This window comes from Scyliorhinus canicula, chromosome 2 (genome assembly GCF_902713615.1).
Source record: "Scyliorhinus canicula chromosome 2, sScyCan1.1, whole genome shotgun sequence".
In the NCBI taxonomy this organism is placed as follows: domain Eukaryota; kingdom Metazoa; phylum Chordata; class Chondrichthyes; order Carcharhiniformes; family Scyliorhinidae; genus Scyliorhinus; species Scyliorhinus canicula.
Genome location: NC_052147.1, coordinates 138,992,273 through 139,012,098, shown reverse-complemented (window position 1 = coordinate 139,012,098; position 19,826 = coordinate 138,992,273). Strand labels below are relative to the sequence as shown.

Here is a 19,826-nt window from a genome sequence, read left to right as displayed (position 1 = left end):
CAAAACAGTGACCCAGAGCCGGGATTGAACCTGGGACCTCGGCGCCGTGAGGCAGCAGTGCTACCACCTGGGCAGAAAACCTGGCGGCAGATGGGAGCATAATGTGGGAACATAATGGTAGGAAGAATGGTAAGCAGATGGTTATTTAAGTGGAGAGATGCAACAGGGGGATCTGGGTGTCCTGGCATACAAGTCACAAAACATACTTGGCAGGTACAACAAATGATTAGGAACGGAAATGGAATTTTGGCATTTATTGTAAAGGGAATGGAATTTAAATGTGGGGATAGTTTACTACAACAGTACCGGGGTTATATGAGACCGCAGCCTCGTGCTCAGTTTTGATCTGAACATAGAATTTACAGTGCAGAAGGAGGCCATTCGGCCCATCGAGTCTGCACCGGCTCTTGGAAAGAGCACCCTACCCAAGGTCAACACCTCCACCCTATCCCCATAACCCAGTAACCCCACCCAACACTAAGGGCAATTTTGGACACTAAGGGCAATTTATCATGGCCAATCCACCTAACCTGCACATCTTTGGACTGTGGGAGGAAACCGGAGCATCCGGAGGAAACCCATGCACACACGGAGAAGATGTGCAGACTCCGCACAGACAGTGACCCAAGCCAGAATCGAACCTGGGACCCTGGAGCTGTGAAGCGATTGTGCAATCCACAATGCTACCGTGCTGCCCTCATGTGGGGAAAAAAATATCTATTCATCAGAAGCAGTTCAGAGAAGTCTCACTCTGCTCATTCCTGGGATGAGGGGCTTATGAGGAAAGGTTGAACAGATTGAGCCTGTAACCATTGGAGTTTAGCAGGAGAGGTGATCTTACTAAACATATAAGCTTCTGAGAATCCGATACACTGGACATTTCCTCTTTTGCGAGAGACTAGAACCTGCTGACATGGTTTAAGAATAAGGAAGGGGCTGGATTCTCCACCCCGCCACATTTGTGTTTCACCCCACCGGCAGGATGCTCCGTTACGCCGGCTGGTCAATGGGGTTTCCCATTGTGGGGCAGCCACATGCAGTTGTGTCACACTAACTTGTTCAAGTCTTTTTGAAGAAGTGGCGTAGATGATTTATGAAGGTAGGGCAGTGGATGTTGTCTACATGGACTTCAGTAAGGCCGTTGACAAGGTCCCTCATGGCAGACTGGTACAGAAGGTGAAGTCACACGGGATCAGTGATCAGCTGGCAAGATGGATCCAGAACTGGCTAGGTCATAGAAGGCAGAGAGTAACAGTGGAAGCGTATTTTTCTCAATGGAAGGCTGTGACTAATGGTGTTCCGCAGGGATCAGTGCTGGGACATTTGCTGTTTGCAGTATAAACAAATGATTTGGAGGAAAACGTAACTGGTCTGATTAGTAAGTTTGCGGACGACACAAAGCGTGGTGGAATTGCGGATGGCGATGAGGACTGTCAGAGGACACAGCAGGATAAAGATCGGTTGGAGACTTGGGCGGAGAGATGGCAGATGGAGTTTAATGCAGATAAATGTGAGGTAATGCATTTTGGAAGATCTAATACAGGTGGAAAATATACAGTCAATGTCAGAATCCTCAAGAGTATTGACAGGCAGAGGAATCGGAGTGTACAGGTCCACAGGACACAAAGTGGCAATGCAGGTGGAAAAGGAAATCAAGAAGGCATACAGCATGCTTGCCTTCATTGGCCGGCGCATTGAGTATAAAAATTGGCAAGTCATGCTGCAGCTATAGAACCTTAGTTAGGCTACACCTGGAATATAACGCTCAATTCTGGTCGCCTCACTACCAGGAGGTGGAGGCTTTGGAGACAGTACAAAAGAGGTTTACCAGGATGTTGCCTGATATGGAGGGCATTAGCTATAAGGAATGTTTGGATAAACTCGGTTTGTTCTCACTGGAACAACGGAGGTTGAGGGGCGACCTAAGTCTACAAAATGTTGAGTGGCAAAGACAGAGTTGGATAGCCAGAAGCTTTTTCCCAGGGTAGAAGAGTCAATTACTATGGGATGTTGGTCTAAAGTGTGAGGGGTGAAGTTTGGAGGCGATGCCCCCCCTCCCGCCGAGGGTCAAAACTTGATGGAATTCCCAACAGAGCAGTGGAGGGACGGACATTGACTATGTCAAGGCAGAATTACGGTAGGTTTTTTGATAGACCAAGGGAGCTCAGGGTTATGGGGAACAGGCAGGAAAGTGGAGTCAGAAACCACAGATCAACCACCAACTTATTGGATGGGGGAGCAAGATCAAAGGGCTGAATCGCCCACTCCTGCTCTCAAATCCTATATTCCTCCGGTTAAATTATGAGGAAGGTTTAAGGTAAAGTCTGGTTGATTAGTTCCTGCAATTTAAACAGTCACAGGTGATTTATTAAATTAGGGGAATGGATAGGAGGATGGAATCTATTTGCTCCAGCTGGGGAGTCTAGAAATTGGGAGGGGGGCATGGCCTAAAAATTAGAGACAGAGGTTTCACGAGCGAAGTTAGTAATTGTCAATTTTAAATCTGGGGATTGACGGAATATTATCCAACGGTTTAAAGGAATATGGGGCAAAGTCTACGGAGTTAGGTCATAGGTCAGCCAGGATCAAATTGGATGACAGAACAGTTTAAGGAGTTATCTTCCTGTTCCTATGAAACGCTTGGTAAAACCAATAGATAACTGGGAAGCGCTAACAGAAAGATGCACGGACACACACCCTGGATCCAGCCTTCAATCGGTCTCTGTCGGGATTGGTGAATGGCCTCCTTATGCACTGCAGGGATACTATGATTTTATGAAGCATGAAACCAGGTGAAAGAGAACGAGGGCTGAAGAACACGATTCAAGATGGCCGCAGGGGTGGGTGGTGTGAAAGGTCGGTATGCTTGCAGTGAATCGGATCCAGAATACCTTCAACGCCAGGGCTCGCCGAGTTTCCACCGATGTGTCCTTCTGCTCAGACGCCTCCATTTCCTGGATGACTGACGGGTAGTCAGTGGGATCGCACACCACAGTCACACGTGCCTGATTCTTCGCCGCCGCTCGCAACAGCGTCACGCCACCTTCGAGACACACAATCAGCGCAATGCAAGGAAGAGGAGTTCAGTGAATCCAGGCCCCGACTAAGCCACACACAAAGTTGGATGAGATAATGTGGATGGGGTAATTACACCTGTCGGCAGGGAGCCCAAACTTGCATGCCCAATGTAGCACCAAAGGTGCCTTAGGGTAGCACAGTGGTTAGCACTGTGGCTTCACAGCACCAGGGACCCAGGTTTGATTCCCCTCTGGGTCACTGTCTGTGCGGAGTCTGCACGTTCTCCCCATGTCTGCGTGGGTTTCCTTCGGGTGCTCCGGTTTCCCCCCCACAGTCCAAAGACGTGCAGGTTAGGTGGATTGGCTACGCTAAATTGCCCTTAGTGACCAAAAGGTTAGGAGGGATTACTGGGTTACGGGGATAGGGTGGAAGTGAGGGCTTGGGTGGGTCAGTGCAGACTCGATGGGCCGAATGGCCTCCTTTGCACTGTATGTTCTATGTTCTACTGTCAGAGATAAAGGGGGTTGTTTTAACCTCCAAAAACAGGTGGATTTGGAACAGGCTGGAAGTAAAGAAAACATTGAAATTCTCACACCTAAACTCCGCCTTCTCCTGGCTTCAAAGTTGGCGAGGCAACCCAACCTGCTCCCAGGAGGCAAGCATTTCATTTAAATATTTTAAACGGAGGTTGTACACCTCATTTAAAAAAAATAATAAATCCATTCTAGCTTGACCAGACGGGTTTCCCAGGCCCTGGCATAGCCACCATCTAAGGAGTGGAAAGGCATGCTGAGACAAGGAAATGCCTTTCCAGCACGGCCTGGGAGCAAAGGGGAGCAGGAGTGCTTTTACCACCCATCTCCCCCACATACACTCACCTGCTAATCTCTCTTACATTCAGAACTCCCATCCTCCTACAACCCTGTTAACATCTGCATCGACAAGATGTTATCCGGCCCCGACTACCCATTCCGCTGGAAATCAAAGATTCTGCGGCTCTAGTCATGGAAGAGCAGGAGTGCACCCCCCAGGGTCCTGGCCAACACTCATCCATCAACCAACCTAACTAAAAGAGATTATTAATAATAATAATAATCGAACAAGTGGGCTTCAATGAAATTACTGTGAAAAGCTCCTAGTCGCCACATTCCAGCGCCTGTTTGGGGAGGCTGGTACGGGAATTGTTCTGTATTACAAGCCAGCTGTTTAGCCCATTGTGCTAAACCAGTCAGTTTGGTCATTTTGTGGCCAGTACACATTGTCTGGCTGCTGCATTTCACACATGACTTTGCTTTATGAATACATCATTGACTGCACAGTACTCAGGGACCATTCCAGCTGTTTATATAAACGGAGGGAGGGGAGATGACCAACAATTAAAAGGAACTTTGGGACAAATTTAAACCTGCCTGTCTCCTTTGAGCACATTAAACTCAAAACTAAAACCTACCAATGTCGATCTGTTCCACAGCCTCTGCCAGGGTCACATTTGGGGCTGAAACAGTTTTCACAAACGGGTACAGGTTACAAGCCACAACCCTGGAGGACAAAGAAAGAACAAAGAAAATTACAGCACAGGAACAGGCCCTTTGGCCCTCCCAGCCTGCGCCGATCCAGATCCTTTATCAAAACCTGTTGCCTATTTTCCAAGGTCTACTTCTCTCTGTTCCCCACCCGTTCATATATCTGTCCAGATGCATCTTAAATGATGTTATCGTGCCCGCCTCTAACACCTCCGCTGGCAAAGCATTCCAGGCACCCACCACCCTCTGCGTAAAAAACTTTCCACACACATCTCCCTTAAACTTTCCCCCTCTCACTTTGAAATCGTGACCCCTTGTAATTGACACCCCCACTCTTGGAAAAAGCTTGTTGCTATCCACCCTGTCCATACCTCACATAATTTTGTAGACCTCAATCAGGTCTCCCCTCAACCTCCATCTTTCCAATGAAAACAATCCTAATCTACTCAACCTTTCTTCATAGCTAGCACCCTCCATACCAGGCAACATCCTGGTGAACCTCCTCTGCACCCTCTCTAAAGCATCCACATCCTTCTGGTAATGTGGCGACCAGAACTGCACGCAGTATTCCAAATGTGGCCTAACCAAAGCCCGATACAACTGTACCATGACTTGCCGACTCTTGTACTCAATACCCCGTCTGATGAAGGCAAGCATGCTGTATGCCTTCTTGACCACTCTATCAACCTGCGTTGCCACCTTCAGGATACAATGGACCTGAACTCCCAGAGGAGGAGGAGGGAAACAAGAGAGCCGTGAAGATTGGCATGGCCTTTCAGCTAACAAAACAGTGCAAAACCAAAGTGCACTGTCAGCTGGTGTCAAACAGCTCAGTAATCAAACCAACACTGTTACGTTGTCTCGCCAGGACTCCTGGCACTGAATTAACTATGCCCAGTTTGCTGACCTCAGTCCAGGGGCATTAGTTGAAAGTTCTTTGGGATGCTGGGCAAGGACAGAAAGGTCAGTGGGCCTGCTGGTCCCTCAGTGCAACATGTGCACTTATGGGGTTCAGGTCCAGCTGTTATACCATCTGTACTGACCCATTCATGCAGTCTGGGCCCTACCCAAAATACCTGGTGCCATCCTGGACAGAACACTCACCCACCGGCCTCATTGCATCAACAGCGATATTGACAAGAAAGTCAAAGCCAGGGTGAGCCTGGTCTGGAAACAAGTCACACCTTAACAGGGGTTTGGTTTACACTCCGCTGCAGAATACTGCTCCACCTCATGGCCCCGTGGCTGCCACACAGAGACTGTGGATGTACAGCTAAATGCTGCCAGAGGGTCAGGGACACAGCATTTAAGTCAATCCACACAGAGCACGGACAATTCAGCCACATCCTCAAGTGTCAGTTTCTTTGCTGGTAACTGAAGCCATCTCTCCCCAATGGAACCACAGGCTCACTAACTTGATTCCACTCGAAGGGTGAACCACAGTGATGGCCCTTGCAGGCATCATAGTGGCACAGTGGTTAGCACTGTGACTTGGGGACCCGGGTTCCATTCCAACCTCAGGTGAATGTGTGGAGTTTTCATATTCTCCCCATGTCTGCATGAGTTTTGCTCCAGTTACCTCCCACACTCCCAAAGATGTGCAGGTTCGGTAAATTGGCCACGCTAAACGGCCCTTAATGTCCAACGGTTAGGTGGAGCTTCGGGGATACGGGGGGGGGGGGGGTTTGGGCCTTGGTAGGGTGCTCTTTCGGAGGGCCGGTGCCCTCCGTCTCCGGGCTACCAGGGAAGCAAAGGCCAGAACGTCTGCCTCTTTCTCCTCCTGGATTCCCGGATCTTCCGACACCGTGAAAATCGCAACCTCTGGACTCAGCGCCATTCAAAACCTTGGACATGACGTCCACAAACCCCCCCCCCCCCCCCCATGAAGCTTTGGACACGCCCAAAACATATGGACATGGTTCACTGGCTCTCCCGCGCATATTGTGCACCTGTCCTCCACCCCAAAGAATCTGCTCATCCGGGCCACTGTCTTGTGAGCCCGGTGAACAACCTTAAATTGTATCAGGCTGAGCCTGGCATATGTTGCAGACGTGTTGATTCTACTCAATGTGTCCGTCCAGAGACCATCCTCTATCTCTCCTCCCAGCTCCTCCTCCCACTTGTGCTTCAGCTCCTCGGTCTGAGTCTCCTCTGACCCCATAAGTTCCTTGTAAATGTCAGAGACACTCCCTTCTCCTACCCACCTTCTGGAACCTACCCTGTCCCGAATCCCCCTCAGCGGTAGGAGCAGGAAGGTTGCCACCTGCTGACAAAGGACGTCCCGTACCTGCAAGAATCTGAATTTGTTTCCCCTCGCCAGCCCAAACTTCCTCCAGCGTCCTCATACGCGGGAAACTCCCCTCTATGAACACATCCCCCATCCTCTCAATCCCCAGTCTCCGCCATACCCGGAATTCCCCATCCATCCTCCCCGGGGCAAACTGGTGGCTATCACAAATTGGGGCCCAGACCGATGCTCCCACACGCCGCCTACACTGGGCCAAACTCTCAGGGCCGCCACCACCACGGGCCTGGTGGAGTACCGCGCCGGCGGGAACGGCAGAGGCGCAGTTACCAACGCCCCCAAACTGGTGCCCTTGCATAAAGCCGCCTCCATATGCACCTTTGCCGACCCCTCCCCCCCCCCCCCCCCCCCACCTCCTGATCATGGCTATATTCGCCGCCCGGTAATAGTTACTAAAATTTAGCAGCGCCAGCCCGTCCTCTGCCCGGTTCCGCTCAAGCATTACCTTCCTTACCCATGGGGTCTTGCCCGCCCAGACAAAACCCGTGATCACCCTGTTGACCCGCTCAAAAAAGGACCGCAGAATAAAAATGGGGAGACATTGAAATACAAATAGGAACCTCAGGAGGACCGTCATTTTCACCGTTTGTACCCTCCCAGCCAGCGACAACGGAAGCGTATCCCATCTACGGAAATCGTCCTTCATTTGGTCCACTAGCCAGCCAGATTCAATTGATGCAGCCGGTCCCATTCCCGCGCCACTTGGATGCCCAGATACCCAAAACTACTCCTTACTGACTGTAGTAATCCACGGGAGGCAGGAGTTCCGTCACCACACCAATATTTATTTACAATAACGATATTACAGGAGCAGCTACAAACAGTGCTGCTAGCAGTCCAGTCAACTTAAGACTGGCTCACAAAGCCTACACAGGTGATTATATGGGCCCCCTCAATGAGCTATCATTGAGGGATCTCATACTCCAATTGGCCAACCAATAAACCAATTGGAGTTCATTACACCCCCCCCCCCAACTCCGAGGAATTCCTGCCAGCTGGCATTCCTCTGAGCTTCTTCCTGCTCCTCATCCTCATGTCAGGGTCTGTCACCTCTGTGACGTTCTCCGAAGTGGGCGGGGTGTACCTTATAGGTGCCCGTCTTTTCCTTGACGACCTCCTTGGAAGTTGTTCTTCCTCCTCCTTGGGGAGGTGTGTCGCGGCGGCCTCGTCGAGCGTGTCCATCTCCAACTCTGACGACTGGATGACGGGGGTCTGGAGAAATTGCTCGGGGCTGGGGTGTGGGTATCCTTTCCGTCTGGGCTATCCCAGCTTGAGGCGGTCCTGCATTGCCTGCCTCCAGGTGTGGTTCCGCTGCCCTTATTTGGTCTAGGTGTTTCTTCAGCACCTTACCTCCTATTGAAACCTCATAGGATATGGGCCCTGTTTGGGACTGTACCGTGCCTTTGACCCACGTTGGTCCATTCCTATAATTCTTGACCCAAACCGGTGCCCCCACCTGGAAGTGTCTCTGCTGCCGACTATTATCATGCCCCCTGCGTGGGCCTCCTGTTGTTTCTCCACTTTTCCCGTTAAATTTGTGAAAAGGAGACTCAGCCTCGTTCGCAGCCGCCTTCCCATTAAGAGTTCAGCTGGCGGCATGCCCGTTGTGGAATGCGGTATGGTCCTGCAATCAAACAGCCAGCGGGAGAGCTTTATGTCCATTCACGCTACCGGCTGCTTCTTGAGTCCCGCTTTAAGTGTCTGGACCGCTCTCTCTGCCAGGCCGTTGGTCGCTGGATGGTAGAGGGCCATTTTGATGTGACGGACTCCGTTTTCCTTCAGGAATTTTCCAAATTCCCCACTTGTGAATGCTGTTCCGTTATCCGACACCAATACCTCCGGATGTCCATGTGTTGCAAACGAGGCCCTGAGCTTTTCAATTGTCGATGCTGTGCTTGCCGTGTTTACCCGGTGGACGTCCAACCATTTGGAGTGGGCGTCCACTATCACCAAAAACATTGAGCCCATGAATGGGCCAGCATGGTCAATATGCAGGCGGGTCACGGTCTGCCTGGCCATTACCACGGGTGAAATGGCACCGCTGGTGGCACTCTTTGCCCCTGTTGGCACTCCTGGCACCGACGTACCAAGGCTATGTCTGTGTCCAAACCTGGCCACCAAACATAGCTTCGAGCTAGCATCTTCATTTTAGACACCCCTGGGTGTCCGTGATGTAACTCGGTTAAGATTGCCTGACGGCCCTGAGCTGGGACGATTACCCGGGCTCCCCATAATAGGATACCGTCTTCTACGGTTATTTGGTCCCTTCTGCTCCAGTATGGGTGCATCTGGGGCTCCACTGGTCTTTCCAGTTCCCCTGTTAGCAGTAAATGCTTCATCTTGGCTAAAACTGGGTCTTTTTGCGTCCACAACCGAATATGTTGTGCGTACACTGGTAGGGTGTCCAAAAAATTTAGAGTCATTACTGTCTCCTCTACTTTTGGTATTTGCGGCGGAGTGTCCGGGAGGGGAAGTCTGCTCAAAGCATCTGCATTTGCTACTCGCGTTCCCGGTCTGTGCTCCAGAACGTATCTATATGCCACCAGTAGCAACGACCAGCGTTGGATTCTAGCTGATGCAATCGGGGGTATTGACTTGTCTTCTTTTAATAACCCTAATAACAGCTTATGGTCCGTCACTATGGTGAATTTCCGCCCGTACAGATACTGGTGACATTTTTTTACTGCGAATATCTCCACCAGTCCTTCCTTCTTGATTTGGGCGTACGTCCTCTCAGCCATCGCCAAGGTCCTCGAAGCATAGGCTATTGGCCGTTCTTTCCCATTCTTTCCTCTATGGGCTAAGACGGCTCCTACCCCATAGGGGGATGCATCACAAGTGTCCACCAACTCCTTCCTTGGCTCATAATGCTCTAGGACATTTTCGGATGACAGCTGTACCTTAATGTCCCTAAATGCTCGGTTTTGGCGGGTGGACCATTTCCATTCTTGCCCCTTTTTAGTAGCTGGTGGAGGGGTTCTAGGATGGACGCCCAATTTTCAATAAATTTTCCATAATAGGTTACCAACCCTAGAAATGATCGTAACTCCTCGACCGTGATGGGAGCTGGGGCTTCTTTTATTGCCCTTACTCTGTCTTCTAATGGATGTAAGCCTGACTCGTCTACTTTATATCTCATCCTCGTCGCCACTGTAGTAATCCACGGGAGGCAGGAGTTCCATCACCACACCAATATTTATTTACAATAACGATATTACAGGAGCAGCTACAAACAGTGCTGCTAGCAGTCCAGTCAACTTAAGACTGCTCACAAAGCCTACACAGGTGATTATATGGGCCCCCTCAATGAGCTATCATTGAGGGAGCTCATACTCCAATTGGCCAACCAATAAAGCCAATTGGAGTTCATTACACTGACCTAAACGGCAGTCGCCCCTCCTGTCCCCTTGCCTGAACCACAAACATCTCACTCTTATCCATGTTTAGCTTCTACCATGAAAACCGGCCGAATTCCCCTAAAATCTTCCATGATTTCCTCCATCCCCTTTACTGGGTCCGAAACGTACCGAAGCAGATTATCCACATAGAGTGAAACCCTGTGCTCCACCCCCCTCCCCGGACCAGTCCTCTCCAGCCCCTTGAAGTTCTCAGAGCAATTGCCAAAGGCTCTGCAGGCAGCGCAAACAACAGTGGGGAGAGGGGGCATCCCTGTCTCGTCCCCCGGTGCAGTCTAAAATAGTTCAATGTTATCCTATTTGTCCGCACACCTGCCACAGGTGCCTGATACAGCAACCTGACCCAGTCAATAAAGCCCCGTCCAAATCTGAACCGTCCCAGTATCTCCCACAGATAATCCCATTCTACCCGATCAAAAGCCTTTTCGGCATCCATTGTGATCACTACCTCCACCTCCCTACCTTCCGGGGGCATCATGATCACACTTAACAGCCTTCTTACACTGGCCACCAACTGCTTACCCTTAACAAACCCCATCTGGTCCACCCAATAACGTCCGGAACACAACCCTCAATCCTGGAGGACAAGATTTTGGCCAGCAACTTGGCATCCATATTCAGCAGGGAGATAGGCCTGTAGGACCCACAGCGCTCCTGGTTCCTGCCCCACTTAAAAATCAGCGTAATCATTGCCTGTGACATCGTCGGGGGCAGCACCCTTCTCCCCCTTGCCTCATTGAACATCGTCAACAACACCGGCCCCAATATCCCGGAGAACATTTTAATAGAGCTCTACTGGGTACCCATCCGGACCCGGGGCCTTACCCGCCTGCGTGGCCTTCAGACCCTCCATTATCTCTTCCAGACCAATCGAGCCCTTCTACTCGATCTCCGTCCACCGTTGGGAAATTCAGCCCCTCCAAGAAGCGCCTCATTCCCTCCGGCCCCGCAGGGGGTTCCGACCTGTACAGCCTGCTGTAAAAGTCTGGGCACCTTACTCACCTCAATCGAATCACCAACCAGATTCCCGCCTCCATCCTTTACTTTCCCTATCTCTCTAGCTGCTTCCCTCTTCCTCAGCTGCTGTGCGAGCATTCTACTGGCCTTCTCCCTGTGTTCATAAATCACCCCCCTCGTCTTTCTCAGCTGCTCCACCGCCCTCCCCGTGGTCAGCAAATAAACTCTGCCTGCAACCTCCGTCGTTCCCTTAATAGCCCTGCCTCTGGGGTCTCCGCATACCTCCTATCGATCTGTAGTATCTCCTTTACCAGTCTGTCCATCTCTGCCCTGTCCACCTTCTCCCGCTCAGCACGGATCGAGTGCTACCACCGCCTTCAGTGCTTCCCAAACCACTGCTGCCGAAGTTTCCCCCGTGTCATTAACCTGCAGGTAGTTCTGAATGCATTTCCTCAGCCGCTCTCACAGCCTTAATCCGCCAAAAGTCCCACATCTAACCTCCAGTGCGGGCACTGATTACTGTCTTTACTAACCTGTAGGTCAACCCAGTACAGTGCATAGTCTGAGATTGTAATCGCCGAATACCCCACGTCCACTACCCCAGCCAGAAAGACCCTGCTCAAAATTTAAAAAATCAATCCGGGAGTACACTTTATGCATGTGTGAGAAGGAGAACTCCTTCGCCCTCGGCTCTCTATGTAAATTCTATTTGCTGATCTCTGAAATTGTTTAGCTTCATCAGAGTCCATGCTCTGCTCCTGTATCTAATCCAGCATCTACTCGCTGCCCCCAGGTTTCAAGGATTGTGCCTTCAGGGACACGTGTCAAAGGGACCAGTGATCCTACATTAAATATCATCCAAGGGCAACATAAGAATAAAAGCCTTCATAAATACTGTGCCTAGCTGTTTATAGTGTGCTCCCAGGAAAGCTATGCTCCAGTTTCTGGAGAGTCCAGCTCTCCTGCCACAGAGATTCGTGTAGATACTGCACATTTAATCTGATATCAGATGTGGCCAGTGGGTGGCACTCATTCCTTGGAGACAGAAGGTCATGGGTTCAAAGTGTCACCTGACATTCCCACTAAGCGAGTGCTGCATTCTCTCAAGTGCTTTCAGGTGACATGTTAAACCGCCGATGGAGCGGCAGTCTGTGTTTCTCGGCTTGCGCCCAGGTTCCAGGCAGAACAACGCGAGCCCTCGACGTTCTCACTCAAAGAGGCACGGGTGCTGCCCACCAAACCAGCACGAGGCGAATCTGTGGTTGCCCCGGGTTACTCTGTCCCCTCCAGCCCAAGAGTAAACCAACAGCCTCAAGAAGCACTGAGATGTACAGCAGAACCGTCAATGTCTTCGAGAGGAGGCGGGTAGAAAACAACAGCATCCCTCTGACAGCAAAGCTGTGGTGGGTTGCACGACAGCTGGAGGGGGGGGGGGGGGGGGTGCATGAGGTATACGCTCATAGCGACAGCACCTCTCCACCAGAGACTGATCCTCCTGAAAAGCGGAAATCTCTCCACCATGCAAAATCCTCACCTGATTAGGCTGAAACCAAGTTTCTCAACATCAGCCTGATCCTCTGGAATATTCCGGGCCAAAATACCTAATGCAGAAACAAGGGGGCAGAAATACAAAATCATCATCTGAAGCAGCTCCTGTAGGTTAATTTGGCTTATTTTGCTTCAGTGCTTTCATGGGATGCGAGTGCTGCTAGCAAGTCTGGCATTTGTTGCCCATTCCCAATTGCCCTCGAGTGGCTTTGCTCAGCCATTTCAGGGGGCGGTTAAGATTCAGTCACACTGCTATGGGGACTGGAGTCACATGTAGGTCAGACTGGGTAAGGGTGGTACGATTCCCTTCCCTAAAGGGCATTAGTTTTTGGGACAGTCCATGATAGTTTCCATGCTCACCATTTCCGAATCTAGCTTTATATTCTAGACGTATGAATTGAATTTAACTTCCACCAGCTGCTGTGGTGGGATTTGAACCTGTGTCACCAGAGTATTAGTCTGGGGCCTCTGCTAGCCCAGTGATATTACCACTGCGTCCCCCGTCAATGCTCGAGGCATGGGTCAGGGGTAGACAGTCAGTTATCGAGCGAGCTTGTCACTGCTGCTAGGAGGGACATGCAAATGGACGGCAGCCAAAGACAGAGTTGTGTCAGGAGCAATGCCTTTCATGGTCAGTCAGTTAATTCCATGAAATTAGGAGCCCAATTGATGTTGCAGCTCGAATATTTCCCGGAAATATGTTGGGGTGCACACACCACTGGGCTTGGGAGAGTTTCAAGAACCAGGCAAAGATTTACAATGTAAGTGTGCTGCCCTGTTTTAGCTGCTCATCATTAGAATCACAACCACCCTCCTCTTTCTCAACCCTGGTTAGATCACTCACCTCCATGAACAGCAGGATGCAGAGTCTTCACTCGCCCGCCTAAAATTTCAGGAAACCCAGTGATCTCAGACACATCCCTTAGCAAGAGAAAGAAACAGCAAAATATAAATTTCATCAACTGTCATTCTGGCCTTATTAAGTAGAGAGCAGACAATGTGATCCAATAGAAACCAACAAAATGGCGCACAGACACATTACACAAGATGCCTAGACTTTGGTTCTTACCAGTATGAAATATGGAGCACCAAGAGGTCTTCAACCATTATATGTCAAACAACCGTCACCTATTTGACTAGCAGAGATCACCTTGAAATTCAGCTCTATCCTGGTCAATGACTGGCTTTGTTTACCGGGGATAGACCCAGCTCGGCTGGTGTCCAATTCTGTCAGACACTGGGACATATAGGAGCCCTGAGCACCATCAGGAAGTCCAGGAAAGCACAAAGGGGAATATTTTGAACCGATCATCAGCCTGTTCCTTTGCCAGCTAGTTGGTGTGACCACAGAAGGCTGGTCAACACAGATATTTCCGTCACTGTTCACTGTTCTAAAATGGACTTTATCTTAGCAAAGCTTAGTGAACTTAGAAAACTTAGAGAACAGTAATTAACCTCCAGCTGTGAAGTAGGGCAGTGGCTCCCAATCTTCTCTTTTACGTGGACCATAGATCAGCATAAAAAGCAAGCCGTTTTAACCATTATTTTTTACATAGCCTACGGCAAACAGGAGTCAAACTTATATATCAACAGATATTAAAAACACAGGTATTTCTAATAGTTTAAGATGTACACTCACAAATACATTGCAGATTATATTACTTTCTTAAATAAATTTAAGACACCCCGATTTTTTTTTTTTCCAAGGGGCAATTTAGCATGGCCAATCCACCTGCTTTGCACATCTTTTTGGGTTGTGGGTGTGAGACCCATATAGACATGGGGAGAATGTGAAAACTCCACAGGGACAGTGAACCGGGGCCGGTATGGAACTGTGTGTGTGCAACCAGAGAATGAGAGAGCGCCAGAAACACTCACAATCCGGTTATTTGTGTGTGAATTACTTTGTTTAAAACTTAATTTTTTTGCTTATGACACTGCTTTACTTTTGCTTAGTACCTCAACTTTTTTTTGTTGAAATTTACCATATTGCTGTTCCCAACCTTATCTTTCCAAAATTTGCACATCGACTCGAGGTTTAAAAAAAATGCAAATATGCGACCCTCCCACCCGAGCAAAAAGGCCGAAAAGCCTGTTTTAGCCAAAGCCATTTTAAAAGTTACTAAAGAAGTTACTCTAGGCTCATGTTTACCATTCAACGTGGACTTATTTCACACATTGAGTCACACTCTGACTGAAGCGGATATTTTATTATCCTCGTATGGAAGCCTGGTAGAGATATCGAGGTTGCTAGAGAAATAAGGTTATTTGCAAAGATTGGCCAAAAGGTTTATTTTCCCAGTTCAAAGTAGCCTTAACGGTCACTGATTCATAAGAAAATAACCACATATCAAAATTAATTCACAAGCTGTAAAGTGCGTTGAGACATCCTGAGGGTGTGACGGGTGCTACATAAATATAACGTTCTTGCTTCACAGCACAGTTCGAGTCCTGGCTTGGGTCACTGTCTGTGCAGAGTCTACACGTTCTCCCCGTGTCTGCGTGGGTTTCCTCTGGGTGCACCGGTTTCCTCCCACAAGTCCTGAAAAACATGCTGTTAGGGTAAATTCAGAATGCCCAATTCATCTATGTGTACCCGAACAGGCGCCGGAATGTGGAGGGTAGAGGATTTTCACAGTAACTTCAATGCAGTGTTAATGTAAGCCTACCTGTGACAATAAAGATTATTATTAAAAACGTTTAATCTGATTTGTGATCATTTCAATCTCTGAGGTTTGGTTCGAAGTAACCAAAATTAATCCAATGGATTATCTCAACAGCTCCACCGAATCTCTCTCTGCCCATCGCCTGCTCACCTGACAGCGAGATTAGCCTCCCGCAGAGCCTTAGCTGTTCCACCAGAAGCAACAAGCGAGAGGCCGATGGAAACCAGGCGCCTGGCAAAGTCCACCAAACCAGTTTTATCCGAGACGCTCAGCAGGGCTAGGAGAGAAAATTGGTGCTAAAGTCACAGACAGCAGATAGGAAGCAGGATGGCACAGCAAAGATTTGGTTGCCGGGGGGGGGGGAGAAAGAGAGAGAGAGAAAACACCATGGTTCCACGTCCCTTAATATCCCTGCCTAATAAAAATCAATCCCTTAAATTTAAAGCATTCAACTGTCCCAAAACTGAAACCGTGTTTCAAGGGACAACGGTGAGAATGTACTTCCCGACATCCCCCCTGAACAGCCTCAATCCAACATTGCCTTAACCGCATTTCTTCGAAACCATACAGTGCAGCCGGAGCCCAGTCAAGTGCTGGGTTATTATTATAATAATGCACACCCGAAGGCCGAAATGAGGTTCTGTCACTCTACCCCACGAGGAAAGCACTGGTAAACTCCACAAACGAGAAGAAATTGATGAACGAGAGAGAGCCAAGTCTGAAATGATTGCGGAGGTAGAATTAACAGTTGAAATACTCCTTGTAATTCCTGGAGTCTGAAGCTATGTCAGAATTCATCTTCCCCACTGGGCACCTCTCCTGCTGAACAATCCTCCCCCGACCCACCCGCTCGCCACCTTCCCTCCCGACAGGCGGCAAGGCTGCACAGTGGTTAGCACTGCTGCCTCACAGGGACAGAGGCTCTCGTCCAATTCCGGCCTCGGGTGCCTGTCTATGTGGAGTTTGGACATCTTCCCATCTGTGTGTGGGTTTCTCCCACAATCCAAAGATGTGCAGGTTACATGGATTGGCTATACTAAATTTCCCCTTGGTGGGATTACGGGGTTAGGGCAGGGGTTTGGGCCTGTGGAGGGTGCTCTTTAAGAGGGTCAGCGCAGATTCGATTGGCTGAATGGCCTCAATCTGCACTGTAAATTCTATGATTCTATACCTGAGAACCTCGCCCCCTGCAGGTTCCCCTCAACGCAACACACCATCCTGATTTGGAAATATATTGGCAGTTGCTTCACTGTCACTGGGTCAAAAACTAATTTTCTGGTTGACAGGTTGTGACGAGTTAGTGTGCCAGTGATCAGTGCTGGGGCCTCAACATTTTACAATCTAAATAAATGACTTGGGTGAAGGGATGGTTGCTAAATTTGCTGATGATGCAAAGATGGGGTGGAAGGTAAATTGTGAAGAGGATGCAAGGAAGCTATAAAAGTACATAAATCGGTTAACTGATTGGGCAATGATCTGGTAAAAGGAATATAATGTGGGAAGATATGACATTTTCCAATTTGGTAGGAAGAATAAAAAAAGCATATTATCAAAATGGAGAGAGATTGCAGAGCTCTCGGGTAGAGGGATCTGGGTGTCCGAGTGCATGAACCATAAAAGGCTAGTATACAGGTAGAGCAAGTAATTAAGAAAGCAAAGAGAAAGTTATCATTGATTGTGAGGGAATTGATTACAGAAGTAGGGAGGTTATGCTTCAGTTACACAGGGCACGGGTGGAACCACATCTGGAGTATTGTGTACAATATTGGTCTCCTTACTTAAGGAAAGATGTAAATGTATCAGAAGCAGTTGAGAGAAGGTTTACCAGACTTAATAACTGGACTGGGCGGGCTATATTGGGCAGCACGGTAGCATTGTGTCAGCACTATGGCTTCACAGCGCCAGGCTCCCCGGCTTGCTGTTAAGACGTGCCGTTAGGTAATATGGACATTCTGAATTCTCCCTCTTGTGTACCCGAACAGGCGCCGGAATGTGGCTTTTCACAGTAACTTCATTAGCAGTGTTAATGTAAGGCTACTTGTGACAATAAAGATTTTTAAAAATGAATTATGACAAAATATTGGAGAATTTAGGTTTGCACCCAATCGAGTTTAAAAGAGGAAGAGGTGATTTGATCGATCCTGAAGGGTATTGACAGGATACATGTGGAGAGGATGTTTCCTCTGGTGGGACAATTCAGAACAAGGGGTCACTGTTTAAAAATGAGTCGCTCACTTAAGAGAGATGAGAATGTTCTTCTTCAGGGATGCGCCTTTGGAACTCTTCCAGCAGTCTTCAAATATTTTTATGGCAGAGAATCTTGATTGACAAGGGGGTGAAGGCGACTGGAGGGAGGCAGGGATGTGGGGTTGAGGTTACAATCAGAATCAGATATTGAGTGGCAGAGCATCTTCAAGGGGCCAAGTGGCCTACTCCAGCTCCGAATGTTCATCTGTCCCACTGTGGGTGTACCTACACCACATGGATAGCAGTGGTTCAAGAAGACAGCTCACTACCAGCTTTCAAAGGCAATTAAGGGTGGGAAGAAAATGAAGACCTAGTCAGCATACACATCACACTATTTAAAAAAATACCCCTCTCTGACCTTCCCGCCCGGTTTAGGTTGCTAACCCCCTCGGGTGATAATTATGGGTTTCAGTGTGATATAGACAGAAGAGCAAATTGGGGGAATGGGATACAGAGGAGGTTTACCAAATACGAAGGAAAAGGGAACCACGCAAATTCCACCCTGGAAAGCGTGTAACACCCCCACCCCCCAAATCAGAAACCGTGCAAACTCCCCCAAACCCATCAGAATCCGTGCAGACACCTGGAACCCCATCAGAAACCGTGCAAACCCCTCCAGCCCCATCAGAAACCGTGCAAACCCCTCCAGCCCCATCAGAAACCGTGCAAACCCCTCCAGCCCCATCAGAAACCGTGCAAACCCCTCCAGCCCCATCAGAAACCGTGCAAACCCCTCCAGCCCGATCAGAAACTGTGCAAACCCCTCCAGCCCCATCAGAAACTGTGCAAACCCCTCCAGCCCCATCAGAAACCGTGCAAACTCCTCCAGCCCCGTCAGAAACCGTGCAAACTCCTCCAGCCCCGTCAGAAACCGTGCAAACTCCCCCAACCCCATTAGAAACCGTGCAAACTCCCCCAACCCCATCAGAAACCGTGCAAACTCCCCAACCCCATGAGAAACCGTGCAAACTCCCCCAACCCCATCAGAAACCGTGCAAACTCCCCCAATCCCATCAGAAACCATGCATTATCCAGCCCCATCAGAAACCGTGCAAACTCCCCCAACCCCATCAGAAACCGTGCAAACTTCCCAACCCCATCAGAAACCGTGCAAACTCCCCCAACCCCATCAGAAACCGTACAAACTCCCCCAATCCCATCAGAAAACGTGCATTATCCAGCCCCATCAGAAACCGTGCAAACACCCCCAACCCCATCAGAAACCATGCAAACTCCCCCAACCCCATCAGAAACCGTGCAAACTCCCCCAACCCCATCAGAAACCGTGCAAACTCCCCCAACCCCATCAGAACCCGTGCAAACTCCCCCAACCCCATCAGAACCCGTGCAAACTCCCCCAACCCCATCAGAAACCGTGCAAACTCCCCAACCCCATCAGAAACCGTGCAAACTCCCCCAACACCATGAGAAACCATGCAAACTCCCCCAACCACATCAGAAACCGTGCAACCCCTCCAATCGAATCGTGCAAACTCCCCCAAACCCAGCAGAAGCCGTGCAACTCTCCCACCCCATCAGAAACCTTGCAAACTCCCCCCACCCCCATTAGAAACCGTGCAAACGCCCCATCCGCATTAGAAACCGTGAAAACTCGCCACCCCATTAGAAACCGTGCAAAGTCCCCCATCCCATTAGAAACCGTGCAAACGCCCCCACCCCCATTAGCAAGCGTGCAAACTCCCCCCGCCCCCATCAGAAACAGTGCAAACTCCCCCTACCCGCATCAGAAACCGTGCAAACTCCCCATCCCCATTAGAAACCGTGCAAACTCCCCCGCCCCCCATCAGAAACAATGCCCACTCCCACTCCGGTCCCAGTCAGGTCGGTACCCAGCTCCACGGGGGCCATGGTCTCCGCTCTCCGCCGGATCCACACTGCTGGGCGGGGCCGAGTGCAGCGGAAAGGAAGCTGAGCGCAGGAGACACAGGAAGAGCCAATCACATTGGCAGCCTGAGAGTCATCAAACCCTCCCCCTGCACACAGTCCCTCTGCAAACTCTCCTCTGACAGACTCTAAACCCGAGAAAGGAAAAGACTGATTGATTTCTCCAGCGGCATGTACTTTGCACACACTCCCAATGGAGAGAAAGAGCAGCAGCCAGTTTGGGCACAGCAAGTTCCCACAA

The 19,826-nt window shown here is 49.6% G+C and overlaps 1 protein-coding gene across 1 annotated transcript in view; it reads right to left on the bottom strand.

Annotated features, from left to right (window-relative positions):
• Nucleotides 1–19,592, bottom strand: part of atic (5-aminoimidazole-4-carboxamide ribonucleotide formyltransferase/IMP cyclohydrolase) — a 52,159-nt gene extending 32,567 nt beyond the window's left edge. The window contains exons 1-6 of the mRNA XM_038787079.1: nucleotides 19,531–19,592; nucleotides 15,584–15,710; nucleotides 13,612–13,688; nucleotides 12,754–12,820; nucleotides 4,469–4,557; nucleotides 2,892–3,043 (exon numbers count right to left, since the gene is read on the bottom strand). Coding sequence (XP_038643007.1) covers nucleotides 2,892–3,043; nucleotides 4,469–4,557; nucleotides 12,754–12,820; nucleotides 13,612–13,688; nucleotides 15,584–15,710; nucleotides 19,531–19,549 — 531 coding nt within the window. The 5' untranslated portion in view covers nucleotides 19,550–19,592. The remainder of the gene's footprint in view (nucleotides 1–2,891; nucleotides 3,044–4,468; nucleotides 4,558–12,753; nucleotides 12,821–13,611; nucleotides 13,689–15,583; nucleotides 15,711–19,530) is intronic.
• Between the last annotated feature and the right edge of the window lie 234 nt (nucleotides 19,593–19,826).